At 47.0% G+C, this 23209-nt stretch overlaps 1 protein-coding gene across 1 annotated transcript; it reads left to right on the forward strand.

Moving 5' to 3' along the window:
• The first annotated feature begins 468 nt into the window (after positions 1–468).
• LOC147892827 (putative magnesium transporter NIPA4) lies at positions 469–22146 on the forward strand. The gene is made up of 9 exons (XM_087387725.1): positions 469–1735; positions 5904–5960; positions 6062–6152; positions 6288–6448; positions 6645–6772; positions 20419–20556; positions 20813–20905; positions 21024–21147; positions 21297–22146. The coding sequence occupies exons 1-9, from the start codon at positions 1579–1581 to the stop codon at positions 21419–21421; spliced, it is 1074 nt and encodes a 357-aa protein (XP_087243851.1). The 5' UTR covers positions 469–1578; the 3' UTR covers positions 21422–22146.
• The last annotated feature ends 1063 nt before the right edge of the window (positions 22147–23209 follow it).

Consider the following 23209-nt stretch of genomic DNA (forward strand, 5'->3'; position numbering starts at 1 on the left):
AGACGCTTATCTGGGAGGATGAAATGTTGTACCGTGTGGTACTTAGAACTTGTAAACTCTATTATAGAGCTAGAGTCTAGACAATGTAAGCGTGACATCAGGAACGTGGAATCTTGAGACTTTTTGGCCCTTCTCTCATCACTCTCTCTCTCACACACTTTTTGTTTTTTTGTGAGCTCTCTCTCACACACACGTAGACACACACACACACACTCACACAGAGCTTCTGGGTGGAGCACACTGGGCTGTGGGTTCCTTTTCTTTTTAACACACACTCACACACACCAAACACCCCTCCACAGAACGCCTATAGATGGTACGCGAGGTTGTGATGTTGGGATTAGGCACGACCTACTTTGGGCGAAGTCTGATGCAGTCAGACAACTTGGGTTGATTCATCATCAGAGAAAGAGAAAGAAAGAGAGAGAGAAGACAGGGTTGATCTATGAGAGAGAGAGAGAGAGAGAGAGAGAGAGAGAGAGGGAGGCAAGACACACATACACATCTTGTGGATTGATCAACAGAGACACAGAGAGACCAGTCACAGACACTACACACACACACACACACACACACACACACAATCTTGTGGGTTGATCATCAAAGACACAGAGAGACAGCTACCCAAACACCTCTTGTGGAATGATTCATGAGAGAGACAAATACAGGCAGAGAGACGGAAGTGACAGTTTTTGAGAGCTTTTTCCTGAGAGCAGAAGACACAGAGAGAGAGAGAGAGAGACACACACACACACACAAGTGCTTCAAAGCATCACCATCCCACACAGTCGAGGCCTTGACTCAGTTCCTTTGCTGCCACGCGTTTATCTTCTCTCTTACGGCTTCCACCGTCCTTTATAAAAAAAAAAAAATATTGGACCTTGTGTCTCTTTCGTCTTCCTGGCCTCTGCCTACCATAGATCTCATCTTTATCTGTGCACAGCCTTCCTACTACTGTCTTCCCTTCCAGCTTGATGGGTTCCTCTCCAAAGATTTGTCCCCTCCTCGTCCTTTCCTTGTCATCTTCCCTTGGCTCCTTGCTGCCCCCCCTCTCTCTCTCCCGTGAATCTGCCTGCCCCTTCTCCCAATTTGAGCGCGATTCGAATATCGGATCTTCCAAGCTTTTCCCCCTTTGGAGCCCTAGCTCCTTTTCCTTCTGCTTTTGCGATCCCACTGCTCTTTGAACGGTCAGTCTCTGCAGTGAATCGGCATCTAGCTGCCTTGTGCATGTCTCGCGTGCGGCTGGGTTTGGTTATCATTCTTGGATATTGGCCGACAGCTTTCGCAAGACTACGTCGGAGTTTCTGAAACTGTGGAGACTCTCAACATGCGAAAAGGATTGTCTATGGTCGGGTAGAACAAAATGAAGCGCGAGATCTGGGGTATAAATTTTCAGACATTTGGATGACTGCTAAGAAGCAGCCAAAAGCTTCGGATAGGGGCTGACCAAGATCTTACTGGCAATCATTAGGGTTCAATCTGGTCTTAACATCAGCTGCGCATAGGCTGGATGGGCAGTAGAGCATCTCACCTTGCCTAGTTCCGCCTTCAAAAGGGGTGCGATCAATCGTCCCTCAGATGGCAGAAGCCTCCGGCGGCCCGACTTTCATGTACATTTCTTCCGATAATGTAAAAGGGCTGATTCTTGCTCTTTCTTCGAGCCTTTTTATCGGCGCCAGTTTCATCGTGAAGAAGAAGGGACTTAAGCGAGCTGGCGCTTCGAATTTGAGGGCAGGTTCGTATGTTGTGTCCATGATAGCCGTTGCGTTTAATGCAGTAAATTTCTGTTCGTTAAAGTCCAAGCCTTGCGTAAAGCAATAGATCTGGTTTGCGCTCGCGCCGAATCAAGGGGGTTTTAAATTGGTTCGAACATGAAGGGAAGAAGTATGTAAATACGTTGCGTGAAGTTAGCGTAATTGTAAACCTCGGTTATTGACATGGTTGTCACCCTATCATCTCATCATTCCCGTGAATATGGTCTAACCTCATGCGAGTGAAGGCAATCCAATTGTATCGATTTGTCTGATTGATCCCACCTTTTCGCAATCCAATTGTATCGATTTCCAATTGTATCGATTTGTCTGATTCATCCCACCTTTTCGCAAAAAGGTCCTGAAGGGCTCCTTAAGTTTCCGTCTTTGTGTAGGTTTAAGCAGGATTGGTGGTCTTGATGGTCTGAGCGAACTGAGAGCCGGCATTAGAGAGTTTGACAGTCAGGTCTCATACTAGTATTATTCCTTGTTTGAGATCTTCACCCGTGTGAAAACATGCATGCTCTTTATTGTAAGCGTGGTGAATTGTCTCCACGTCGTACCTGCCCTTCTGTGATGTGTATGGTGGTAATTCGGCTGCATTTCTAGAGACAAAGTGCACATACTTTTATCCACTAGCCTTAGCCTAAAGTGATAGAGTATTCAAGGCCCTCTATTAGTGTCTAAAGGTCTACTCCCACCTTTGGCTACTTCTGCTGGTCCATCCTATGTGATGGAGTTGATTTTTACCTCAGGGTGAGTATCACAGGTTAGAATTTCATTGCTCATTTTGCTTTTATGAAAAAAAATTGGGCATGTTCCCCAATGCATTTATTCTTGCCCTTGCGCACACGCACGTATGTAGTCTACATGTGCTTTGATACCCAATCGAAAATACTTATAGGAGGAAACTAGGAGAAGAGCACTCAAACGGCCCCCTTCCTGCTTTGGGTTCCTAATAATGAATTCCATGATTGTGTTCACACCTCACTCAAGTGCCTTCCAAGTGTTTTACGGGAACATTGATGATGCCTTGCCGGCGTTGCACCAAGCTTAAGTAGCCATATCTGTCAAGGCTGATGTATATTTCTTAGACCATGTGGCTACACATAGAACAAATGTATCATGTTTCAGAAGATAAGTCGTGGGACGGTTATCTGGTAGAGATTTGAAAGACAAGTTGACAGTTCGCAGGTTGAAAAAAAAACCAGGTATCCCAAGGGCTTGGAATAATGGCTCACAAGATTGGAAGGTTGCTTCAGACCTTCTCCAACAGATGATGTATGGTGAGATTATGTATGATGGTGTGCTCGTCTTGTATAACTATGGTTTGCATTGACATGGACAGGATCAGTTCCAGAATATGACCACCAGTCTTGGATCTATGAGGAAGCAAATAGACTTACTGAATTGCTTAGTCCAAATACAGCACTATAATGAGGATGATTTTTAGTTTCTCGCATTTGGGCAGGATGGCATAGCAAAATATGCAATGCAAACACAACGAATAAAAACTTGCCATATGGGATACTGATCGATGCTGGGGCAAAGTGGACAGCAAGGCACATAGTGGGACAACGAAGATCTATGTTATTTTGGAGTTCTTTATGATGATCCTGCCAGGATGGATTCAGTGTCCAGGGCAAAGCATTTCAGCACTTTTCCTTTTTTTATGGTGGGCATGCATGATAGTAGGGAGCCTTGGTCGTTCGCCACATATGTGAGAATCAACTTAGTCTGAGCGTGGATGGTTGTAATAAAGGTCAAATTTGAGCCAGGTTAGAGAGGCTAGGAATGGCCAGGGCTTGTCTAGGCAATAGAAATGGCTAAAGGGGAACTGTGAACGGGACAATGTAAGTTGTCCCCCCAGTCATTGTACCTCCTGTTTTGATGTGACATCTGCACTCCCTGCTATACTCAGCTCTCCTGCTTCCTCACTGTCTGTGCTTGCTGCAAATCCTAATCTCTCTCTCCCCCCCCCCTAGGGCTGCCAATGCTTGGGTTATGCCTATAGCACGGCTGCCTGAGGGTTGGTCTGTGAGAGATGGGAGCACGAAAGAAAAGATTGATCACATTAAGGAAACAATGCCCCAGAGGGGCACAAGCAAAAATAGTTTTTAATGACAAGATGACAAGGAGCAAGGTTCTCAAACCAACTAACAAGCTGAGAGGCACCAGTATGGATCTTAGAGGAGCTCATCCCAATAGTGAAAGAAGGTTGAAAGGAATGAAAGTGGGCTGTTTACAAAGATGGGAAAGCATTAAGCAGAGACTTCAAATCTGGACCCAAAGAAAAGACTCAGTCTTAAACTGATGTAAATGCAGGCTGTTTATCTTTATAGTAGATCATAGCTAGCCTATAATATCCTTGGAGATGCTGTATGCACTCCAAGAGACTCTCTAATACTCAACTCTTTGTGGTGTGTTTTGTCTCATAGGTCCATGAGGCCTTCCACAGATGTTAACAAATCTTTCTTTCTTTTCTGTCTACAGCCGCTCGCCTGCTCACTAGTCCTCTCCCCTGTGGCATCTCCCTCTCCCTTATACCTCCCACTTTCTATTATCTTCTCCCCCTTTTCCAAAGCTGCTTTTACCCCTCACATGAGCTAAGGCTCATTCATTTCCTTAGGTCCGGGGGGTCGGGGGGGGGGCTTTGCTGATGAAGACTGCTAAAGGTTGCTAAGGCTTATCTTTTAGAATGGAATATGGGAGGCCTTTGAACTGGACCAAGCTGGCAGACGTGTGCATCCAATGTGTCTAGGGTCCGGCTTGTTTTGTCTGAGGTCTGCTGCTCTTGTGGCTTCCTGACACAGCTCATGCAGTTACATGGCAGTTTTGCATTGGCTGGGCCGTCTTGGAACAGACAGGTATGTTGCTCCTATGCTCATTCTCCTGTTGAGCCTATGCTAGGCTGGGGTTGCTGATGAAGACTGCCAATGGTTGCTAAGGCTGATTATCTAGATTGGAGTGTGGGAGGCCTTTAATAGGCTGCCACATGTGCATCTGAGCTATCTGTGGGGTTTGACTTGTTGTTAGCCATGGCAGTCTTGCATGGGCTGCCTGCTGTTGCGTCTGCCTATGTGGAACATCTGTGGCTGCTGCTGTCTCAGCATCGAGCCTAGGCAGTTGCCCCTAAGCTGTCGATACCCATGACAGATCTGGTGGTCCTCTTTGTAGCATAATGCGGGGAAGTGTCAAAGTTGAATGTCAACATTACTTAGCAGATTTCTTTGGACATGAGATGCTTGGGTTGCTGTCTCGTTCTTTGCTTTGCTTCCTCCAGATAACGTGACTAAGATAAAAGAATACTGATAATGATATCTTCAAACATTATGGATAAAGGTGAGTTAGGATTCCTTTGAAGGAGAGCAAGAGCTTAGGCTGGCAATTTGTTGAAAGCTCAATTTGTATCTGAGCCCTAATAATTTTCTTGGGTACGAAGCCAAGATAATGTGCAATTAAAGGTGCTGTGGTGTTTGTTGGGATCCACTCACTGATCTATTGATTTTCCATGGGCTAGAATGCTTTATTAGGCTCTTGAACATGGATTTAGACTTTGTTTTGGCTTAATTGATTGATGAGGTGGTAATTCCTTCTAAAATGTTTAGACTTCACAAGCAGTTGTAGCTTGAATGGAGAGATTTTGGACTACCTTTTGATTAACCTTCTCCTTTAGTGCTAGCCTTCATTATGGCTGAGTCTGCCCTTCACCTCCGGAGTGCCGACAGAAACTCAGTACGAAGACTTTGTATAAATGGATGCTCAAGTATGTGTGGGTGTGTGGATTTGTATGTGTGAGAGCATATTTTTATACTATGGTCTACACCCACTGTTGGGCGCTGATGACGTCAGTGGGGATGTCATAGTAGCTAGTCCCTGCTATGCATGATGGAGTTTATGGTTTTCAACCTTGTGAGTGACTATCATGAGATTGAAACTGCACTATGTTGTGTTTTTAGAGGATGAGTTTGGGAATGTTCTTGGATTCATCTAGGTATATAGGTAATTCCTTCTCTAGAATGTTTTCCTCGTTGAAAAAAATGTTGCTGTTACGGGTAGTGGGTGTACAGTGTTTTGGTGCTAAAGCATTTCTCCTTTTTTTTGGGGCATTCTCACAATGCTTGATTAATGTTTTGTAAATTTTTGTGGCAGGAATGGGAGGCTACTCTTACTTGTATGAACCTCTCTGGTGGGCAGGCATGATTACTAGTATGCATTTATAACTTGCCTTTTCTCCTAGCTTTTGGATCTTTCCTGTCTAGATCAAAGGCAGAGTATTCAGTGGTTGATGTAGGTACCCATTGTTGCAGTGATTGTTGGGGAGGTAGCCAACTTTGCCGCGTATGCATTTGCTCCTGCTATTCTTGTCACTCCCCTCGGAGCCCTCAGCATTATTGTCAGGTGCAGCAGAATTGTTCATTTGGTTGCCAAGCTATTTGCAAATGAAAAAATATGGCTAGATTTGTTTGCAGTCATCAAATACCAGAATATGACATTTGAAAATGGAATCTTGCATCTTGGACTGGTCTTTTGCAGTGCAGTGCTTGCACACATGATGCTGAAGGAGAGATTGCATGTCCTAGGGATACTAGGCTGCATTCTTTGTGTGGTTGGCTCAACTTCCATCGTCCTTCATGCTCCTCCAGAGCGTGAGATAGTGTCTGTGAAGGAAGTTTGGACACTTGCTACAGAACCTGGTGGGTTTCTTGTAAACCTGGTTATTTCCCTGCACAGAAGAAAAGAAGCTCATGGGGATTGAAATTTATTATTTGTGAAAGAGTTCTGACTGTCATTTTTTGCCCACAATAGATATGTCTTTTGATCTAAGGTAGGATTTTCTCTATATTTTAACATATGAAGACTTTCTCACAGATTGTCTTGGATTTTTCACAGCTTTCTTGCTGTATTCAGTTTCGGTTGTAGCACTGGCTCTGGTCCTCATTTTTCATTTTGTTTCTCGCTACGGCAACACACATGTCATGGTATACATTGGTGTCTGTTCCTTGATGGGTTCTCTTTCGGTATGTTGCTGCAACCTCCTCATATAGTATCTCTTCTGCTTAGCGAGTTGCAATTTTAGGGATTGCATGAGCTTTTTGATGGCTATAATGTAGATGTTGTGTGTCTACTCCATGCTGTGCATGATGGAGTTTAAGGTTTCGAGCCTTGCATCCATGCTATTAATGAGGAAGTTCATGTTTTGAACGTTGTGACTGCACACTTGTAAAATGCACAGTATTTGTTTGTGAAAATGAATCTAGGCTTTCATTACTCTATATACTGAGCCATTACAATGTCTTCATTTAGGTAATCTGACTGGAATTTTTTTTCAAGAACTCCAGCATTAGATTAATTTATTACTTTTCTGAGTTGCTTACTGTGGGTGTGTATATCAGCTTCATAATATCTTGGAGTTCGTGACTATCACCTCCTTGACAAGCTCCAAATGCCTTTACAATGATAACTCATCTCTGTTTGCTTGCAGCTCACCAAGTACCACGTCAAAGTATCCACCTTTGGTAAAAGTCCATCCACCTGAAGACACCTATGTAACTCACAATTGATACTTCAATCATTGTTGCCATTCTTCTCACACTCCAACCTAGAGTGGCCTACCTCATTGTCATCCCTCTTGGTGTTGACAGCCCTGTCCTAAGCCTCACATTGTGAGAAACCCTTACTGTACACCTTCGAAAGAAATATGGATGCATGCACTATGCTTCTGCCGTATTAGCGGACATGCAAATTTCACCTTGTGAAGTTTTTGTCCAAGCTGCGGCCTGCTGGTATTGTGATAATTCTTTCTATCTTAAATGGTGTGTTGCCCTATCAGCTAGATTTAGATTTAGATGCTCGTTGGGGAGAGACTAAAATGAAAACGTTTATACTTCACAAGCAGTTGTAGCTCGAATGAAGAGATCTTGGACTACCTTTTGATTAGCCTTTTCCTTTAGTGCTAGCCTTCGTCATGGCTGAGTCTGCCCTTCACCTCCGGCGTGCCGATAGAAACTCAGTACGAAGACTTTGTATAAATGGATGCTCAAGTATGTGTGCATGTGTGGATTTGTATGTGTGAGAGCATATTTTTATACTATGGTCTACACCCACTGTTGGGCGCTGATGACGTCAGTGGGGATGTCATAGTAGCTAGTCCTTGCTATGCATGATGGAGTTTGTGGTTTTCAACCTTGTGAGTGACTATCATGAGATTGAAACTGCACTATGTTGTGTTTTTAGAGGATGAGTTCGGGAATGTTCTTGGAATCATCTAGGTATATGCATGCACTATTGCTCAACGTTATCCCTCTTGGTGTTGACAGCCCCGTCTTAAGACTCACATTGTGAGCAACCCTTACTGTATTTCACCTTCGAAAGAAACATGGATGCATGTACTAGTGCTTAATATTAGACATGTACATGTGGATGTACACTTGGTCTGCATATCTAATGTGAGTCATGCTAAAGGCAAACCTGAAGGACAACCTTTCCATGAGGTCTGCCCTTTTTTGTTCTGACTCTTCCTCAAGACCTGCTCCTCTATCTTTTTATCTACCTTCATCTCTTGCACTCCCACAGAAATTGTTCAAGTTGATCATAGTAGTAGCACTTTTGTCTCTTCTCGTTCTTGCTCTTTGATTGAAGAGTCTTGCTCTTTTTTTGTTCTTGCTTTCTGACTGAAGAATCCTTGTCAGCCTTCTTCTTGCCCTTGCCCTTGTTTGGGTTGCTCTTTGGCGTTGCCTCTGTCGAGAGCAACAAAAGCATCTAGCCTCCTTCAGGGGCAACGGTTGGAATGTGATTGGCTTCAATTGTTCTCTAGCCATCAAAGTCATAACCAACCCGTTGAAGCTCCTTGGAAGCTTTCTGACCATGAACTTGGCTAATTGACTAGTATCCGCCTTTTGACCGACTTTCTTTACCTTACCAAATGGTCGCTAACAGATTCTCCTTCATTCATGGCTTGTTTGAATAACTGATTCTAGAGTATAAGAATCCTTGTTGCATAAGTGGTCTCAAGCAGATCCTTTAAGATCGTTCATGATCGTTCAGGCCTCTCATATTGTCACCGCTATTTGAATGTGCAGAAGCACAACTCCGAGCATTCATATTGATGTTCATGGAAAGTGCCTTGGCATCTTTTAGTATTCAGTCCCTGTCTGTTTGCACGCAGAGCGCACCATGTGGCGCCTAGATGTGAGCCGGGTGCGGGGTCCCTAGTCCTGTCCCATAGCTGCCCACAAAGCTCCATAGTCCCCCAAAAAGTCCCGAGAGGGGATAGACTGTGGAGGGCTGAAGAGCGCTTTATATCCAAGGTTCTCCTAGGGGCAAGTGCTTATGGGATGCACCCTCCCCATGTACATGTGTTAGAAGCCCGCAGACGACTCCAACTTCTTTGTTATTTTCCATGGATCACTCTGTGTATGCGAGGGTGAAGGCCATTACCTCCAACACTGTCCGCCACTAGATATTCAAAGGTCACCACCGTCCTTGTGTAGTCCATCCAACCTCGGGGTTGAGCCTTGCTTCTTCCATAACATCCTTGCCACCATATTGCCGCAAATCTTTATTTTTGGGTTCAGATAGTTGTCACCAAAACTTGGAAATGGCATGTAGATAGCATGAATACATTTCACAACACACACTTCAAGCAACTTGACAAGAATTTGGGAGCAACCCCATCTGCCTACAACTCCATCTACTACTATGAAATTGCTCGATCTGATCTCCGCAAGCTTCACAACTCCCTGTACTGTCTAAGTTTCCTAACACGACCTGGCCTCCAAGCCGCGAGGCGACCACATGGCAAATGACGATATTTTAGTCTTATTGGTGTCATTTGGTCCTAGACCTTAAAATTGGCCTTGTGCCGCCAAATCAGCTAGTTGGTCTCCTTCATGGTTGTCTTTGAGTGCATATTGTACATGTCCTACTTTTCATATAATTAAGGTGGATTTCTTTGTTGGAGTTTAGCACCTTCTGATGTATCATGTGTACAGTAGGAGTGAAGGGGGGCCACTCAAGCTAGGAGACTCAACCTGCTTGGTCCGGTTACTAGGCCTAGTAGCCTACTTGAGGGTAGAGGTGGCCCCCTTATGGCAGCCTGGTCGGCCCATTATTGCAGGCCGACTAGAGGGTGAGGTCCCCCCATCTCATGTGTGGAGGTTTTGCCCAGCAGTTGAGGGCTTTTCCCCAAGATCCCTTGCTCTCTCTCTCTCTCTCTCTCTCTCTCTCTCTCTCTCTCTCTCTCTCTCTTGCCCCCCCGCTAGCCTCTCCCTCCCACTAGTCTCTCCGCTCCCTCCCGCTAGCCTCTCCGCCCCCTCCCGTAGCCTCTCCGCTCCCTCCTGCTAGCCTCTCCCGTAGCCCCTCTGCCTCTCTGCCTTGCCCCTCCGCCTCTCCGCCGTGCCCCTCGCCTCTTCGCCCTGCCTCTCCGCCCTGCACCCTCTCCCGCTAGCCTCTCCGCTCCGCCTTGCTCCTCGCCTGTCCGCCTTGCGTGTCCGCCCTCTCCCCCTCCCGCTCTGCTACCTCGCCTCCCTCGCTGCCCCTCCGCCCCTCATTGCTGTCCCTCGCTGCCCCTCCGCCCTGCTACTTTGCTGTCCCTCGCTGCCCCTCCGCCCTGCCATCTTGCTGCCCCTCCCGCACTGCTCTTGTTTTGCCCCCTCCTCCTGCAGCTCCGCCCTCCTGCAACCCCTCCTTTGCCCAGTGCTGCCTCCCCCATAATGAATGGCAAAGGGGGATGAGGACAGGGGACTAGGCGGTAGACCCTTCGGTCCAAGTTTACATACGCGAGGAGATGGGAAAGGGGAACGGTGACAAGGGGAAAACACAAAAGCAACTCAGCCTGGAGGACTTCAACAAACGCAGTAACTGGAGCGGTTTGATAGTGGACAGCACCGCGGCTCAGAAGAAAGGGGTCCACCCGAAGCCCATGCCGCTCACCACATCCTCGATCTCTATGGTTACCACCACTATTTCACCACCATCATCCGCCTCATCATCTACGCCACCTCTCTCCCCCTCTCTTGCATCATCATCAGAGGTCTCCTCTCAAGTAGCCCATCACTAGCCCCACCAGCGACGGCTCCACAATACTTTTTCCTGGTATCCCCTCTACCTCTCAGTCAGCCACCATTGATCACCTCGTCTGGCCTCGCTACTCCTACATACCACTCCCCTGTCCAGATCACGCTGTCCCCACCCTCAGTACGACCTTAGCAGCCCATCTTCATTCCAATCCCTCTCAAGATCTAGTTCCCACTTGGACCAGGATATCTTAGGCCCCCACCAGATGCTTGGGACTCCCTATTGGCTGAGATACACAACATTCGGGCCCGCCAAGCAGAGCTGACACATTACACTCAGGAGCAGGTCCGATACACTGTGGAGCAGGCCTGATACACCCAGGAGCAGACCCGCGTTATACACGAACAGGACACCCTTATCCAGGGGCTCAGACACGACATCACACAGCTTCGAGAGGAGCTCGAGACCCTGAGAGCTACGCTTGGAGGGACCCCCGTCACAGAGATGGAGGCACAGATAGCCACGATACAGTCGGCTATAGCAGAGACGACTAGGTGGGTAGATGTGGCGAAACAGGAGCCCGCGAAGGCAACCGTTTCAGTCGCCATACAGGAGGAGCAGCAGAGGGCTTCGAAGGCCCTCAACATCCGGATACGAGGGATCACGCGAGATAGTACTAGCACCACTACGACTCCCATGGAGGAGGCGATGACCTTTGTGACCACCACCATGGGGGTCCCCGACCATGGCATAGAGGGAGCATGGCGTGTTGGGAGAGACCGCAATCGAGAGTAGTCCCTAGTCATTCGCTTCAGAGATTCACATGCCGGATACGAGGGATCACGCGAGACAGTACTAGCACCACTACGACGCCCATGGAGGAGGCGATTACCTTTGTGACCACCACCATGGGGGTCCCCGACCATGGCATAGAGGGAGCTTAGCGTGTTGGGAGAGACCGCAATCGAGAGCAGTCCCTAGTCATTCGCTTTAGAGATTCACGTGCTGAACTAGCGACACTCCGACGTCGAGCCGCTCTACGAGAGCATCCCACCTTGTCCATGGATGAGGATTTGACACCACTACAGATTGAAGAGCGGCGAGTTCTTCTCTAGCAGCGTGATGTTGCCTGCAAGGAGGGAAAATGGGCCGTGGTCCGAGATAGTAGGTTGATCGGCACCCGTCGGGCTCCCACCTGTACAGGGCCTATGAGACTTAGGTTTCCGAGACCCTCGCCTTTGGAACTGTAATGGTACCTTATGGTCAGACCCAGGGAACTTCTCAAAATCTTACACAGGATGAGACATAGTGTTTTACACGGAGACACACCAGAGCCTAGAGCGTCCACTACCGATAGTCAGTGGCTACACATGGGAATCAGCCTTCAGGGATGAGATGAGGGATACATGAGGAGTTCGAGGATCAGGCGGGGTCGCAGTATTGTACAGGTCTTCCCTCGCTGGAACCATCTCCATTGAGAGGAAGGACGCACACTCCCGATTCATGTGGATCCGGATCCAACGCACAGCCAGTCGTGACCTTTTCATAGCAATATGCTACTTTCCGCCAAACACATCCCACTTCGCCAGAGTGGCACGAGAGGAGGGTGAGACATCGCCATATGCACCCTTACATCAGGATATCCCCGACCTTTCAGCCTGCGGGGAGGTTCTCCTTGTTGGGGACTCCAACGCCAGGACGAGCACGCGCCAGGCACCACTCCTGGTCTTCTGAGACGACTCTATCATGCTACCAGACATGGACCTAGACGGAGCAGGTATGACTAGGATCTCATCGGACTGACACCATATGGACACGCGCTTCTTGATCTGGGCAGGATGCATGATCTCATCAGCTACAATGGGCTTGACCTATGGTCCTCCTCCGGTGGTTTTACTTGCTTTCCACACGGGTGGGGCACTAGTGTAGTAGATTATATCATGGGATCCCCTACCTTCACCTCATGTATCACCGACTTCACTGTAGCACCACTCCCTCCAGGAGCTGATCACACATATCTATTCTTCACTATTGCCACCCCACGCTTAGCCACACCACACACACCACATAGGAAGCACGACACCTACTACTCTGGATGCCTAAACGGACTCCTAACCTACATCGATCACAAACTACTCATAGAGGACCGTGCTGTCTTGATTAGTTGCACACTCAACGAGGCTGTCCTCCAAATCTTTTCCCACACCACACGGTCCACTAGACCACCACCTCTTGGTTCTATACCCTGCAACAATTGGTACGATGCGGAGTGCAAGGCTTATCGCCGGCAACTCCGACTTGAAACCAGATGTCACCTCTTGAACACACTAGACACGATACGCAAGTACCGATGTCTCATACGTCGAAAGAAGCAGACATTTCTTCGTCGAAATGAGGAGCTGCTGCTGAACATCTTGTACAGCAACAACTCTAAGGAATTTTGGCGGAGATTCCTTGAGTATAGGTCTCCATCACCCCTCACCGACACGAGAGTTTGGCACACGTATGCACACCATCTTTATGATGTCCCACACCAGCCTACTCCAGATCTCACACACACCTCGCGCCACCACTTGCACGTTGTTCACCAGAGGGAGAGTCAAGGACGCAACATTGAAACTGCACAATGGCTGAGCTAAGGATCACGAGGTGCTATGCACTGAGTTTATCGCATATGGGATCGACACGTTAGCCCCGATCCTAGCAAAGCTATTCAATGATGTTGTTTGCCTTGGCTTCCCTCGCACTTGGACACTCAACACCATCACCCCCATCCACAAGGTAGGGGATCCCATGGACCCGAGTAACTACAGGACTATCATGATTGGACATGTGATGTCGAAGATCTATGCAGCAGTATTAGATGCATCGGTCAGCCTGTTCGCAGAGATGAGAGGGCTTAGAGCAAAGGGTCAGGCCAGTCTCAGGCGAGACCATGGGACTATGGATCACATACTCACACTCAAGAGTGTCATTGAGGAGGCCAGATCACGGAAGGGGAGAGTATATCGCTGCTTTGTGGATTTTTGCAAAGCCTTTGACACAGTACCTCGAGCTCGTCTCATCACACGTCTACAGGTACTGGGATTTGATTAGGAGATCATCTGGGCAGTCATGGCACTTTATGAGAGTCTCAGGTCGAGTTCGGACAGGCGCAGGTTGGACAGATGAGATCATGAGTACCATAGGGGTCAAACATGGTTGTCTCTTATCACCAATCCTGTTTGGCCTCTATATCGATGAGCTTGAGACTTCCATGGGGGCTTTCGGAGGGATCGGTTGCTCACTTGTTGGGATCATGATGAGGATTCTTCTTTATGTAGATGACGTGGCATTCTTGTCGTCCACACCTGAGAGGCTCCAACGACATCTGGATGCACTGCAGGCTGTTTGTTTATCCCATGATTTGGAGGTCAACCTTGGCAAGACCCAGGTCATGATCTTTAACACCTCTCGAGCAAACATGCAACAGAAGAAGTTCACTTTCGGTGGGTCACCAGTTGAGATCGTATCCTCATACACTTACTTGGGGGTCATCTTCTCTGGCCTGATCTTCACGATGACTGAGTAGGGGATACACCTCACTGGCTCGGCTAGAGAGATAGTGCTTCCACTCCCACTTCCAGGACCCTCGGACCAAGGCTCTTCTCTTCGACTCCTTGGTCCGACCAGCTGGTATGTATGGCAGCCCTTGTTGGAGACCTGACATGTCTGAGATAGAGTGGACACGGGTGGAGCACCTGCAGACCCTCATGCTCTCACGGATGATCCGGGGGAAACCATATGTACCACATCACATCATTCAGGCCGAGTTTGGTGCTTCTCCACTCCAGCTAGATGCAGCCTTTTAGACCATCACATATCTACACCAGGTTAGATCACTACATCGGGTTAGATCATATGGGGACTGCACATCAGGGAGACAGAGGTTGCTATGGTTGGCTCCCGAATGAGGTTGGCAGCAGAGGGAGACGAGCGATGCTGGTATGCTCGGACTCACAGATGGTTTGTGACACTAGGGTTTCACATCGATAGGATACCTCCTTCTTAGTACAGTTTAGATGCTCCTCCGGTACTCCCACCCACCATCCCGATTGGGCCACACACCAACCAGGTCATTCGAGAGGATCTCCTGCAGCTACACACCTTTAGGACTTGGTTGGAGGCGAGGGAGCTTTGAGTGAAGCTGAGTTTCTACAGAGATTACTGTCTTCGTATTTCGGAGGAGGGATTCATCACACCACCGGGGTACACTGAGCTTCATATGCCTCACTCACTTCGAATCTCCATCGGACAGTTTTGGGTATCATCACACCACCTTCGCATAGAGAGCGGTAGAGCATCAAGGGGTGCCGTGCATGTCGGTCTCCTGGAGGAGGCTCAACGCAAGACCAAAGCCACCGTGACTCCCGTGGGACGTATCCCGGGTCTAAACAATGACGAGAGGTCCCCTAGAGTGATCTGTGTGTCCCCTCGATGTTTCGTGTGTCGTGCTATGATCGTTGGGTCAGGGACTCTGTCACATCTGCGGCTAGAGACTCGACGATCAATGTCACTCGATGGGAAGAACTCTGTGATCCTACTCTGAGAGGTGTCTGATGGTGTGGCCAAGCCCCGTCGCCTCAGTAAGTACTCTCTGTGTCGGACCCCCTCCTGAATGAAGGCCGCGAGACATCTCTGATGTGGGTAGGCGAGGAATCTAGAAAGGACCCAGAGCCGTCTTTGAAGAGATAGTGGTAGCGACCTCGGATCTTGTAGTACATTGGGCACCTGAAAATAAAATGCTCCTCCGACTCAACCTCCTGACAGTCGCACAATATGCATACGCTAGCGTTCGGCTATGCACCAGCCAGAGCGACGTGACATACGGAGGATTCCGCTCCGCTCCAGTCTTTTTTCTTTTCATTGTCACACTTAGATGTATGTGATTATGTATGATCAGACTTAGGATTCAGCACGGGTGATGATGCTCATTTGAGTAGCTCTACCCTTACTGTGATTTGTATCAAGTTTTCTTTCAGTCTCAGAGACCCATTGATCTTCCGAAGACTCTAATAAAATCTCTCTCTCTCTCTCTCTCTCTCTCTCTCTCTCCCCCCCCCCTTCCTTTTGCAGTTTAGTTCTTGTGCTCTTTTTTTTGTTCAGTTTCCGCTGCACTCATACATGGGTTTAGAGCCAAAAGGTTGTCTGAGGACCAGAGACGTGGAGGGCATGTAGAGCTAGCAAACTGCGTGGAGTTTTGGGCTGCTGGTACCTAGGTACTTTCAGTCCCATTGAAAACTCTGAAAACTCCCTCCCAACACCTCACCCCTTGTTGGACACCCAAATAGTCCACGCCTCCGCACACTAGGCTTGATCCCCTTGCAGCAAACGTAGGGATCTGGAGCAAGAAAAGGTTGTGAGCATGGCTTTGCTCTCTTTATTTTCATGAGGTGATGAGGTGTACTCCTCAAGTTATGAAGCACATGACAGTAGCCAAAGGTATATGGGAGCACTAGGCTTCTTGTACAACAGAACTTCTCCCATGAAGAGAGTGTCTCTAGAAGTTCAGAGGAGAGTGTTGGATACCATGAGAAGTCATCACCAATGAGGGAGCACATAAAAAAGCTCCACGAGCTTCAACAAGAGATTCTTCAGGGAGGGAAGGAGATATCTTCTAAGAACAGGACTATTATGATGTTGTTGTGAGAAATGCAGCTTTGCGGAGCAACGATGGAAAGAAAACAGCAAGCACTCACAAGAGAGAACCAGAAAACAAGAGAGACTGCACATGATCTCGGGGAAAACCTCCTCAACTGTTGCAGAAAGGTGACTGCACAAGTGTACTCGGAGAGATGAAAAACAATGAGGGGAGGGGGCCCTATATATAGGCTCCCCCCCAGCCCTGGATAGCCGACTAGAGGAGTAGGGGCAGCCGACTAGAGCTGGGGGCCATAAAAGGATATAGGAGATGAACTCTAACACCCCCTCTCAGCTCATGGATCATGAATCATCTGGAGAGAGCTGGAATGATTGCAAAGTAGCTGCTATGCCAGGGGCTTGGTGAAGAGGTCTGCCTTGTTGTCCTCCGTCTTGCAATATGTCAACTGGATTACATCATTAAGAACCTTCTCCCGAACATAGTGGTAGGGGCTCCCCCCCAGCCTTGGATAGCCGACTAGAGGAGTAGGGGCAGACGACTAGGCTGGTAGGGGCAACCAACTAGAGCTAGAGGCCATAAAAGGATATAGGAGGTGAACTCTAACACCCCCTCTCAGCTCATGGATGATGAATCATCCGGAGAGAGCTGGAATGATTGCAAAGTAGATGCTACGCTAGGGGCTTGGTGAAGAGGCCCGCCTTGTTGTCCTCCGTCTTGCAATATGTCAGCTAGATTACGTCATTAAGAACCTTCTCCCGAACATAGTGGTACTGAATCTCAATATGCTTGGTGCAAGCATGAAACATAGGATTCTGGGCAAGATCAATACAACTTTGATTGTCGCTGTGAATGACTGTCGGGGCTATCTGTGGGTTCCACTATCATCATCCTCAGGTGCGGGAAGAGGGGGTGGGGTATGACAAATGACGGAAGATGGAGCTGCTCATAAAAAATAACATTCCTGCTGAGAATAATCTCCTTCTTGGAAGGGTCATATAGTCGATAACTTGTAGATTGGGAATTATATCCGAGAAAGATCGTTTGAGTGGACTTTACATCTAACTTCCGCCTCTGCTTCTTGGGAATGTGGACAAAGGCATCACATCCAAATATGCAGAAATAGGAAACATCAGGCTTCTTGCTGAAATACGCTTTAAAAGGAGTGACCTTGGGGACAGCAGACGTCGGAGAGCGATTCAAGATATGAACTGCCGTGGCAGTAGCTTCAGCCCAAAGGAACCGAGACACTTCCCGATGAGTAAGCATGGACTGAGACATCTCTACCATGGTACGATTCTTGCGTTCAACAGTGCTTGCTTCAGAAGCCATGCCGGTGTTGGCAAACTCCCGCTAGATGCCTTTCGTTACACAAAACTCCTCAAATGGATTAGAACATAATTCACCACCTTTGTCCGACCGAAGGGCTTTTACATGAAAGTTAGATTCATTCTCAACTAAGGCACACCATTCCCTGAAGCGAGAATATGCCAAAGATTCAGAATGCCCAAACTTTCATCAAGGGGATCTCGCCTGCGACACCTATCAATATGAAATCTGACTCCATCATAACACGCCACACGCCATAGTTGATCCCGTCCAGTTGTCGGTCAACAGGAAACGTGGATAAAACATGAATCTTCACCTTGTTTTCTGACAATTCTTGTAGAGAAGCCATGGGATAAAAGTGAGAGAGACGGGGAAGATCGGGAAGGGGATAGAGGAAGAGCAATGAAGGAAGAAAGAAGGAAGGAGAGAAGGCTGAAGAGGTTTGGGGGTAAGCTTGTGGGAAGGCCGTTTGCTCGGAGGTTGAAGGAAGTTCTTTTTTCCTTCGATCTGAAAACACCCTTGAAAGTAGCTATCCTTCTTTGTATATCAACAGCAGCCCGTACCTTCCACCACGAATAGCTTCCCAAGCTCGCAGAATCGCCTTTCCATAGCTCAGGTCTTTTAGCGAACCTTAGGCTCTGATACCATGTGAGAAACGCAGTGATGCAGAGCAACGATGGAAAGAAAACAGCAAGCACTCACAAGAGAGAACCAGAAAACAAGAGAGAGACCACATGATCTTGGGTAAAACCTCCTCAATTGCTGGAGAAAAACCCTCTGCTGGTGACTGCACAAGTGTGCTCTGAGCGATGAAAAACAATGAGGGCAGGGGGCCTATATACAGGCTCTCCCCCCCAGCCTGGATAGCCGACTAGAGGAGTAGGGGCAGCCGACTAGAGGTAGGGGCTATAAAAGGCCCCTAGCCAAGGCGCCTCCTAGGTGCCATGATGGCAGCCTAGTGGCAGCACTAGGTAGCCCTGGCACAAGCTCAAAACAGGCCCCTTGACTGCACTAGACCTCCTCCAAGGTGACATGGGCTGGACAGCATCCATCTCTCTCTGTCTCTCTCTCTTTGCCTCTCCTGGGTGGGCAAACCGACAAGCGTGGCCCTCACTCTACCTCACATGGGTGGGCAGACCCCCAACCAAGGCCCTCGCTCTATGATACAGGAGGTGAACCCTAACAGTTGTCTCACTTATCTTCCCAGTACTCCACATTTTATTCATCTTTGATGGTGAATACATTGACGTGAGAGCAGTTGGTACCCATGGTGCTCGATCTAGAGGACACAGATTTCAGAGTCCCTTTCTAGTGCAGTAGCTCGGAGGCCTTGGCAGCTGAGCAGAAGGGAAGAAATAAGAAGTCAGATGCAGAGAAGGAACGCTCAAGCCTTACCGCACGTGTAATCATTGTTGGAGTTTAGCATCTCCTGATGTATCATGTGTACGGTAGGAGTGAGGGCCTTTGTAAGTTTGTTGTGTGTGTGCTTGCCTCTTGTGAGGATAGAGTAGGAGGGGGCTTGGTTGTGTACCTGGGCAGGTGTCTCTGCTAGGGTCTTGTGGATGATCCAGCCACCTTCAGGGCAGATCTGGCTGTCTGGAGGCTGCGCCAGGCTGTTGCGCCTGTGCCAGAAGGAGAGAAGACCTGTGTGGCGGCACAGGTCAGGTCTGATTCGGAGCCATGGGGGCCTGTTTGCTGCCTCTATTACTGGCCCTAGGCATCGCCTAGTGTGAGCTAGGCAGGGGGCCCATTCAGGACCACTTGGGCAGGAGACCCGACCTGCCTGGTCGGGTTACCAGGCCCAGTAGCCTACTGGAGGGTAGGGGTGGACTGACCTGCTGGTCGGCCCCCTTATTGCAGCCTGGTCGCGGCCCATTAGTGCAGACCGACTGGAGGGGAGTGAGGCTATTTATAGGCCTCCCCCTTCCACCTGTGTAATGCATCTCATTGTGTGGAGGTTTTTACCAAGCAGTTGAGGGCTTTTCCCTGGGTTCCCTTGCTCTCTCTCTTTCTCTCTCTCTCTCCATTTTGCACTTCAGTTCTTGTCGTGTGTGTGCTGTCTCTTTTGTTCAGTTTCCGCTGCACTCTCACATCCTCACCTTATCTAATAATTCAGGTTGAACAGTAAAGGGAGCAGGAGAGAAGAAAGTTGCTAGGATAAGAATTACAGTGTGAACAATGGAGAGAAGATTAAAAGTCGAAGTCCAGAATGAATAAATAAATATATGCTTCACAACCCCTGAGCTGTTAAATTTTTGGTTGCCCCTGCCCTCTAGAGACGCCTCTCTCTCTCTCTCTCTCTCTCTCTCTCTCTCTCTCTGTGCATGCTGTCTTGGCAACAAAAATCTTAACAGTGAAGCAGGAGGACCTAATATGAGTAGCTTGTTTGCTTGCCTTGGGTATGAGTTTTTTGTCCTTCCAATTTGCTGGACTAGCTGGAATTTTGGAACTTGAAACACATTTATTGGTTTATTCTACTTTATTGTAACCAGACCATATGCTTTTTTTTGGGTATGAAATTTCTATTTACTCCGACCTTCCGATTCAAGTGCATCATTTTACCCTTGCTCTTAATTTCAAATTTGTGTAAAACAATGTTAATGTGGGAAATGCAGGAATTGTATTTAACCTTAGGAAATGAGTAAATGCAAATTTGTGACTTGGTCTGTGTTTTCAATGTAGGTGATGAGCGTCAAAGCCCTGGGTATTGCCCTGAAACTGACGTTCCAAGGGATGAATCAGCTTATTTATCCTCAAACATGGGTATTCGTTGTTGTAGTAGTCACTTGTATTCTGACGCAAATGAACTATTTAAATAAGGTGAGCTCATTCCTCATTTTGGATCTCAGTTCTAAGGCCTTTGAATTTACCATTGCTTATTTGAAGCTTTCCTGGCTGGGAAATAGAAATGGTTGTGGGGATATCTATCAGTTGTTATATTAGTCAGAGCGGTGAGTGGAAAATTCCAATTAGGAGCTACTAACTCAGTTATCTGTCCTCACTTATTCTCTGGATTCTTTTAATTGAAGTCCAGTGATTGCTTTAAATAATTGGATTAAGGGGATCCTTGTTACAGGCTCTTGATACCTTCAACACAGCTGTTGTATCGCCAATTTACTATGTGATGTTTACTTCCCTGACAATAGTAGCAAGTATCATCATGTTTAAGGTCTATCTTTTTTCCACTCTTTACTTGAGTACCGGTCTAAATTATTAAAACACATGCATTTATAGGAATTTTTGTCAACCTTGTTTCCTTTCTTATGAAAGAGTGGCATGACTTACAGGATTGGGATCGACAAGACCCTTCGCAAATAATAACAGAAATTTGTGGTTTCATTACCATCCTATCAGGCACATTCTTACTGCATACAACAAAGGATATGGGTGATAACATTACTTCTGGACTAAGTCCGTGGCAGCACTTTTGGCCCTTGCTCTTTTGCCAAATTAATCTTTTTTGGAAGTTACTAATTTCACTGGAAAGTTATTTTTCCAAGTGATTCTATCATTGGATATTTTAAATTAATTTTTATTGTTCTGTATCTTTGTTTTATCAGATGTTTACACGGCATTGGCTCCATCCCATTCCTCCCGTTTTGTAGCAGCCAAGTGGCCAGAAGATGGTGAGTTTTCAAAAGAAGAAATTCCTCTCCGAAGAGTTGAGTCATTTCACACACCTTGAAGACAACTTTGGTCTCAGGTTTGGGGAACCTTTTTTCTTGTACAACTTATAATGCCATGCCACCAGTGGCAAGTTCCATCCATTAATGACCAAAGAGGAGAGCTGGATTGCCACAGTTCTCTACGCAACATATGAATTCACATTTTTGTTGCAAGCTGGCAAAACAGAAGATTATATTTCTGCTTTCCCTGGAAATGCATGTGAGGTGAGTCTTGCTTATTACTGATTTGATCATTCACCTCTGCATTCCACAACTCTAGTTTCTTGATGAAAACATTATGCAAAAGAATATTTTATTGACCATGGCCTCTAGTTTGTTAAGAACATGCTTTGACAACTTCCTCAAATATTGGAGGCAGTTGGTCAACTTCTGTTCATGTCTTTGAATCCGGGATGAAATGAGAATATTACAGCTGTATTAAAGCAGACTCTCCAAGAAAGCTCCAGGTGTGATGTATCGAGTGAATAATTAGCAGAGTATAGTAAGGTTGAGATGGATACCAGTGCCAGTTGTACTTGCAGCTTTTTGACAGCTGCCGAGTCTTCGTTTGGTGTCCTCTTATCCCCGTTTTGAACATTTTAAGGTATCACCCAATGATACTCCATGTTTTCATCATGTCCAATATCACGCTCCAAGTTGCAGGACGATCTTGGTTAGGAGAAATTATCAACAGTGCTTAAACATTATTCGATTGAATTTACTCTCTAGATTCAATATTCTTAGATGTTTGTACTGTTCATTCATATTAGCTTTGTTCATAGAAAAACAAAATAAATGTGAGTGTAGAGTGTCAAGATTTTATGTGCAAAGCTCATTGTAATTTGCCACTGCTCACACTTACTCTCTGATTGTCCCAGATCTTATATAAATATTGTATGTGAAATCAAAATTCCAGGATGTATTTGAAGAGTCGGGGATTTGTTTTTGTACATGTTATTGAAGGTCATTAGCTGTCTCAAGGTCGAGGTAGCTTTTGTGCTCGATAACACAGGTGTTGTCAGCTTTGTAAAATGGGTTATAAAATGCCTTCAAGCTCACCGGAGCTGCTTGCAAGCATTTCGTACACGCTATGGAACTTCAATATCTGTCTCAAGGTCCAAGTAGCTTTCATATTCAATGACACAGGTGTTGTTAGCTTTGTAAATGGGCTAGAAAATGTCTTTAAGCTTGTCGAAGCTTCTTGCAAGCATTTCTAGAGTCAAGCTTTGTAAGTGTTGGTGTGAATATATTCTCAAAGAGCAATATTGAGGATTATCATTGTCCTCTTGCGGCTTGGCACTAGCTATTGCACTGATTGCTGCCAATTATTATTTCTGGCTTGCTATAAAGATCAAGGCCCAAGATGGGGTTTCTTTGATGTGAAGTCCTAGAGGAACATAATGAAGTGCAACCTATTCAAAGTTTTGGGTATCAAAGCCTATGAATGAGTGTTCTAGAGTCTTGTGGGTGTGAAGAGTCCTTGTGCAAGTGGACCACTTTGTCCAAGTGGACAAGTCTTAAATTAGATATCTATGAGGTGTTAGTGTGTGGATGAGAAGGCTGCCCCATCCTATAAGTGAGGCCCCCATTGCACTTGGTGATTAATCAATCCATCACATCATTTGTGCCTCAATCTTGTATCCCGTCATGTGATCCTCCTTGGCTCTCTCCCACACCATGTATTCTAACATGGCATCAGAGCAGGACTTTCCTGCCCATCGTCACGTCATCTATGTTTAGAAGAGCTTCCACGTGCAGCCTCTAGTCTTCACGCCTATTTCTGCTTTGCCACTTTCATGGAGGATCAG

Source organism: Dipteris shenzhenensis, chromosome 16, assembly GCF_047967505.1.
Source record: "Dipteris shenzhenensis isolate YYH24624 ecotype China chromosome 16, Dip_SZ_1.0, whole genome shotgun sequence".
Classification (NCBI taxonomy): Eukaryota; Viridiplantae; Streptophyta; class Polypodiopsida; order Gleicheniales; family Dipteridaceae; genus Dipteris; species Dipteris shenzhenensis.

Bases quoted from the DNA above. Each gene is read 5' to 3' on its own strand.
- LOC147892827 (XM_087387725.1), top strand. From the start codon at position 1,579: ATGGCAGAAGCCTCCGGCGGCCCGACTTTCATGTACATTTCTTCCGAT. The intron at 1,736-5,903 runs GTTCGTATGTTG...TTTTTGTGGCAG, and splicing joins CGCTTCGAATTTGAGGGCAG to GAATGGGAGGCTACTCTTAC. The intron at 5,961-6,061 runs GTATGCATTTAT...CCATTGTTGCAG, and splicing joins GTGGGCAGGCATGATTACTA to TGATTGTTGGGGAGGTAGCC.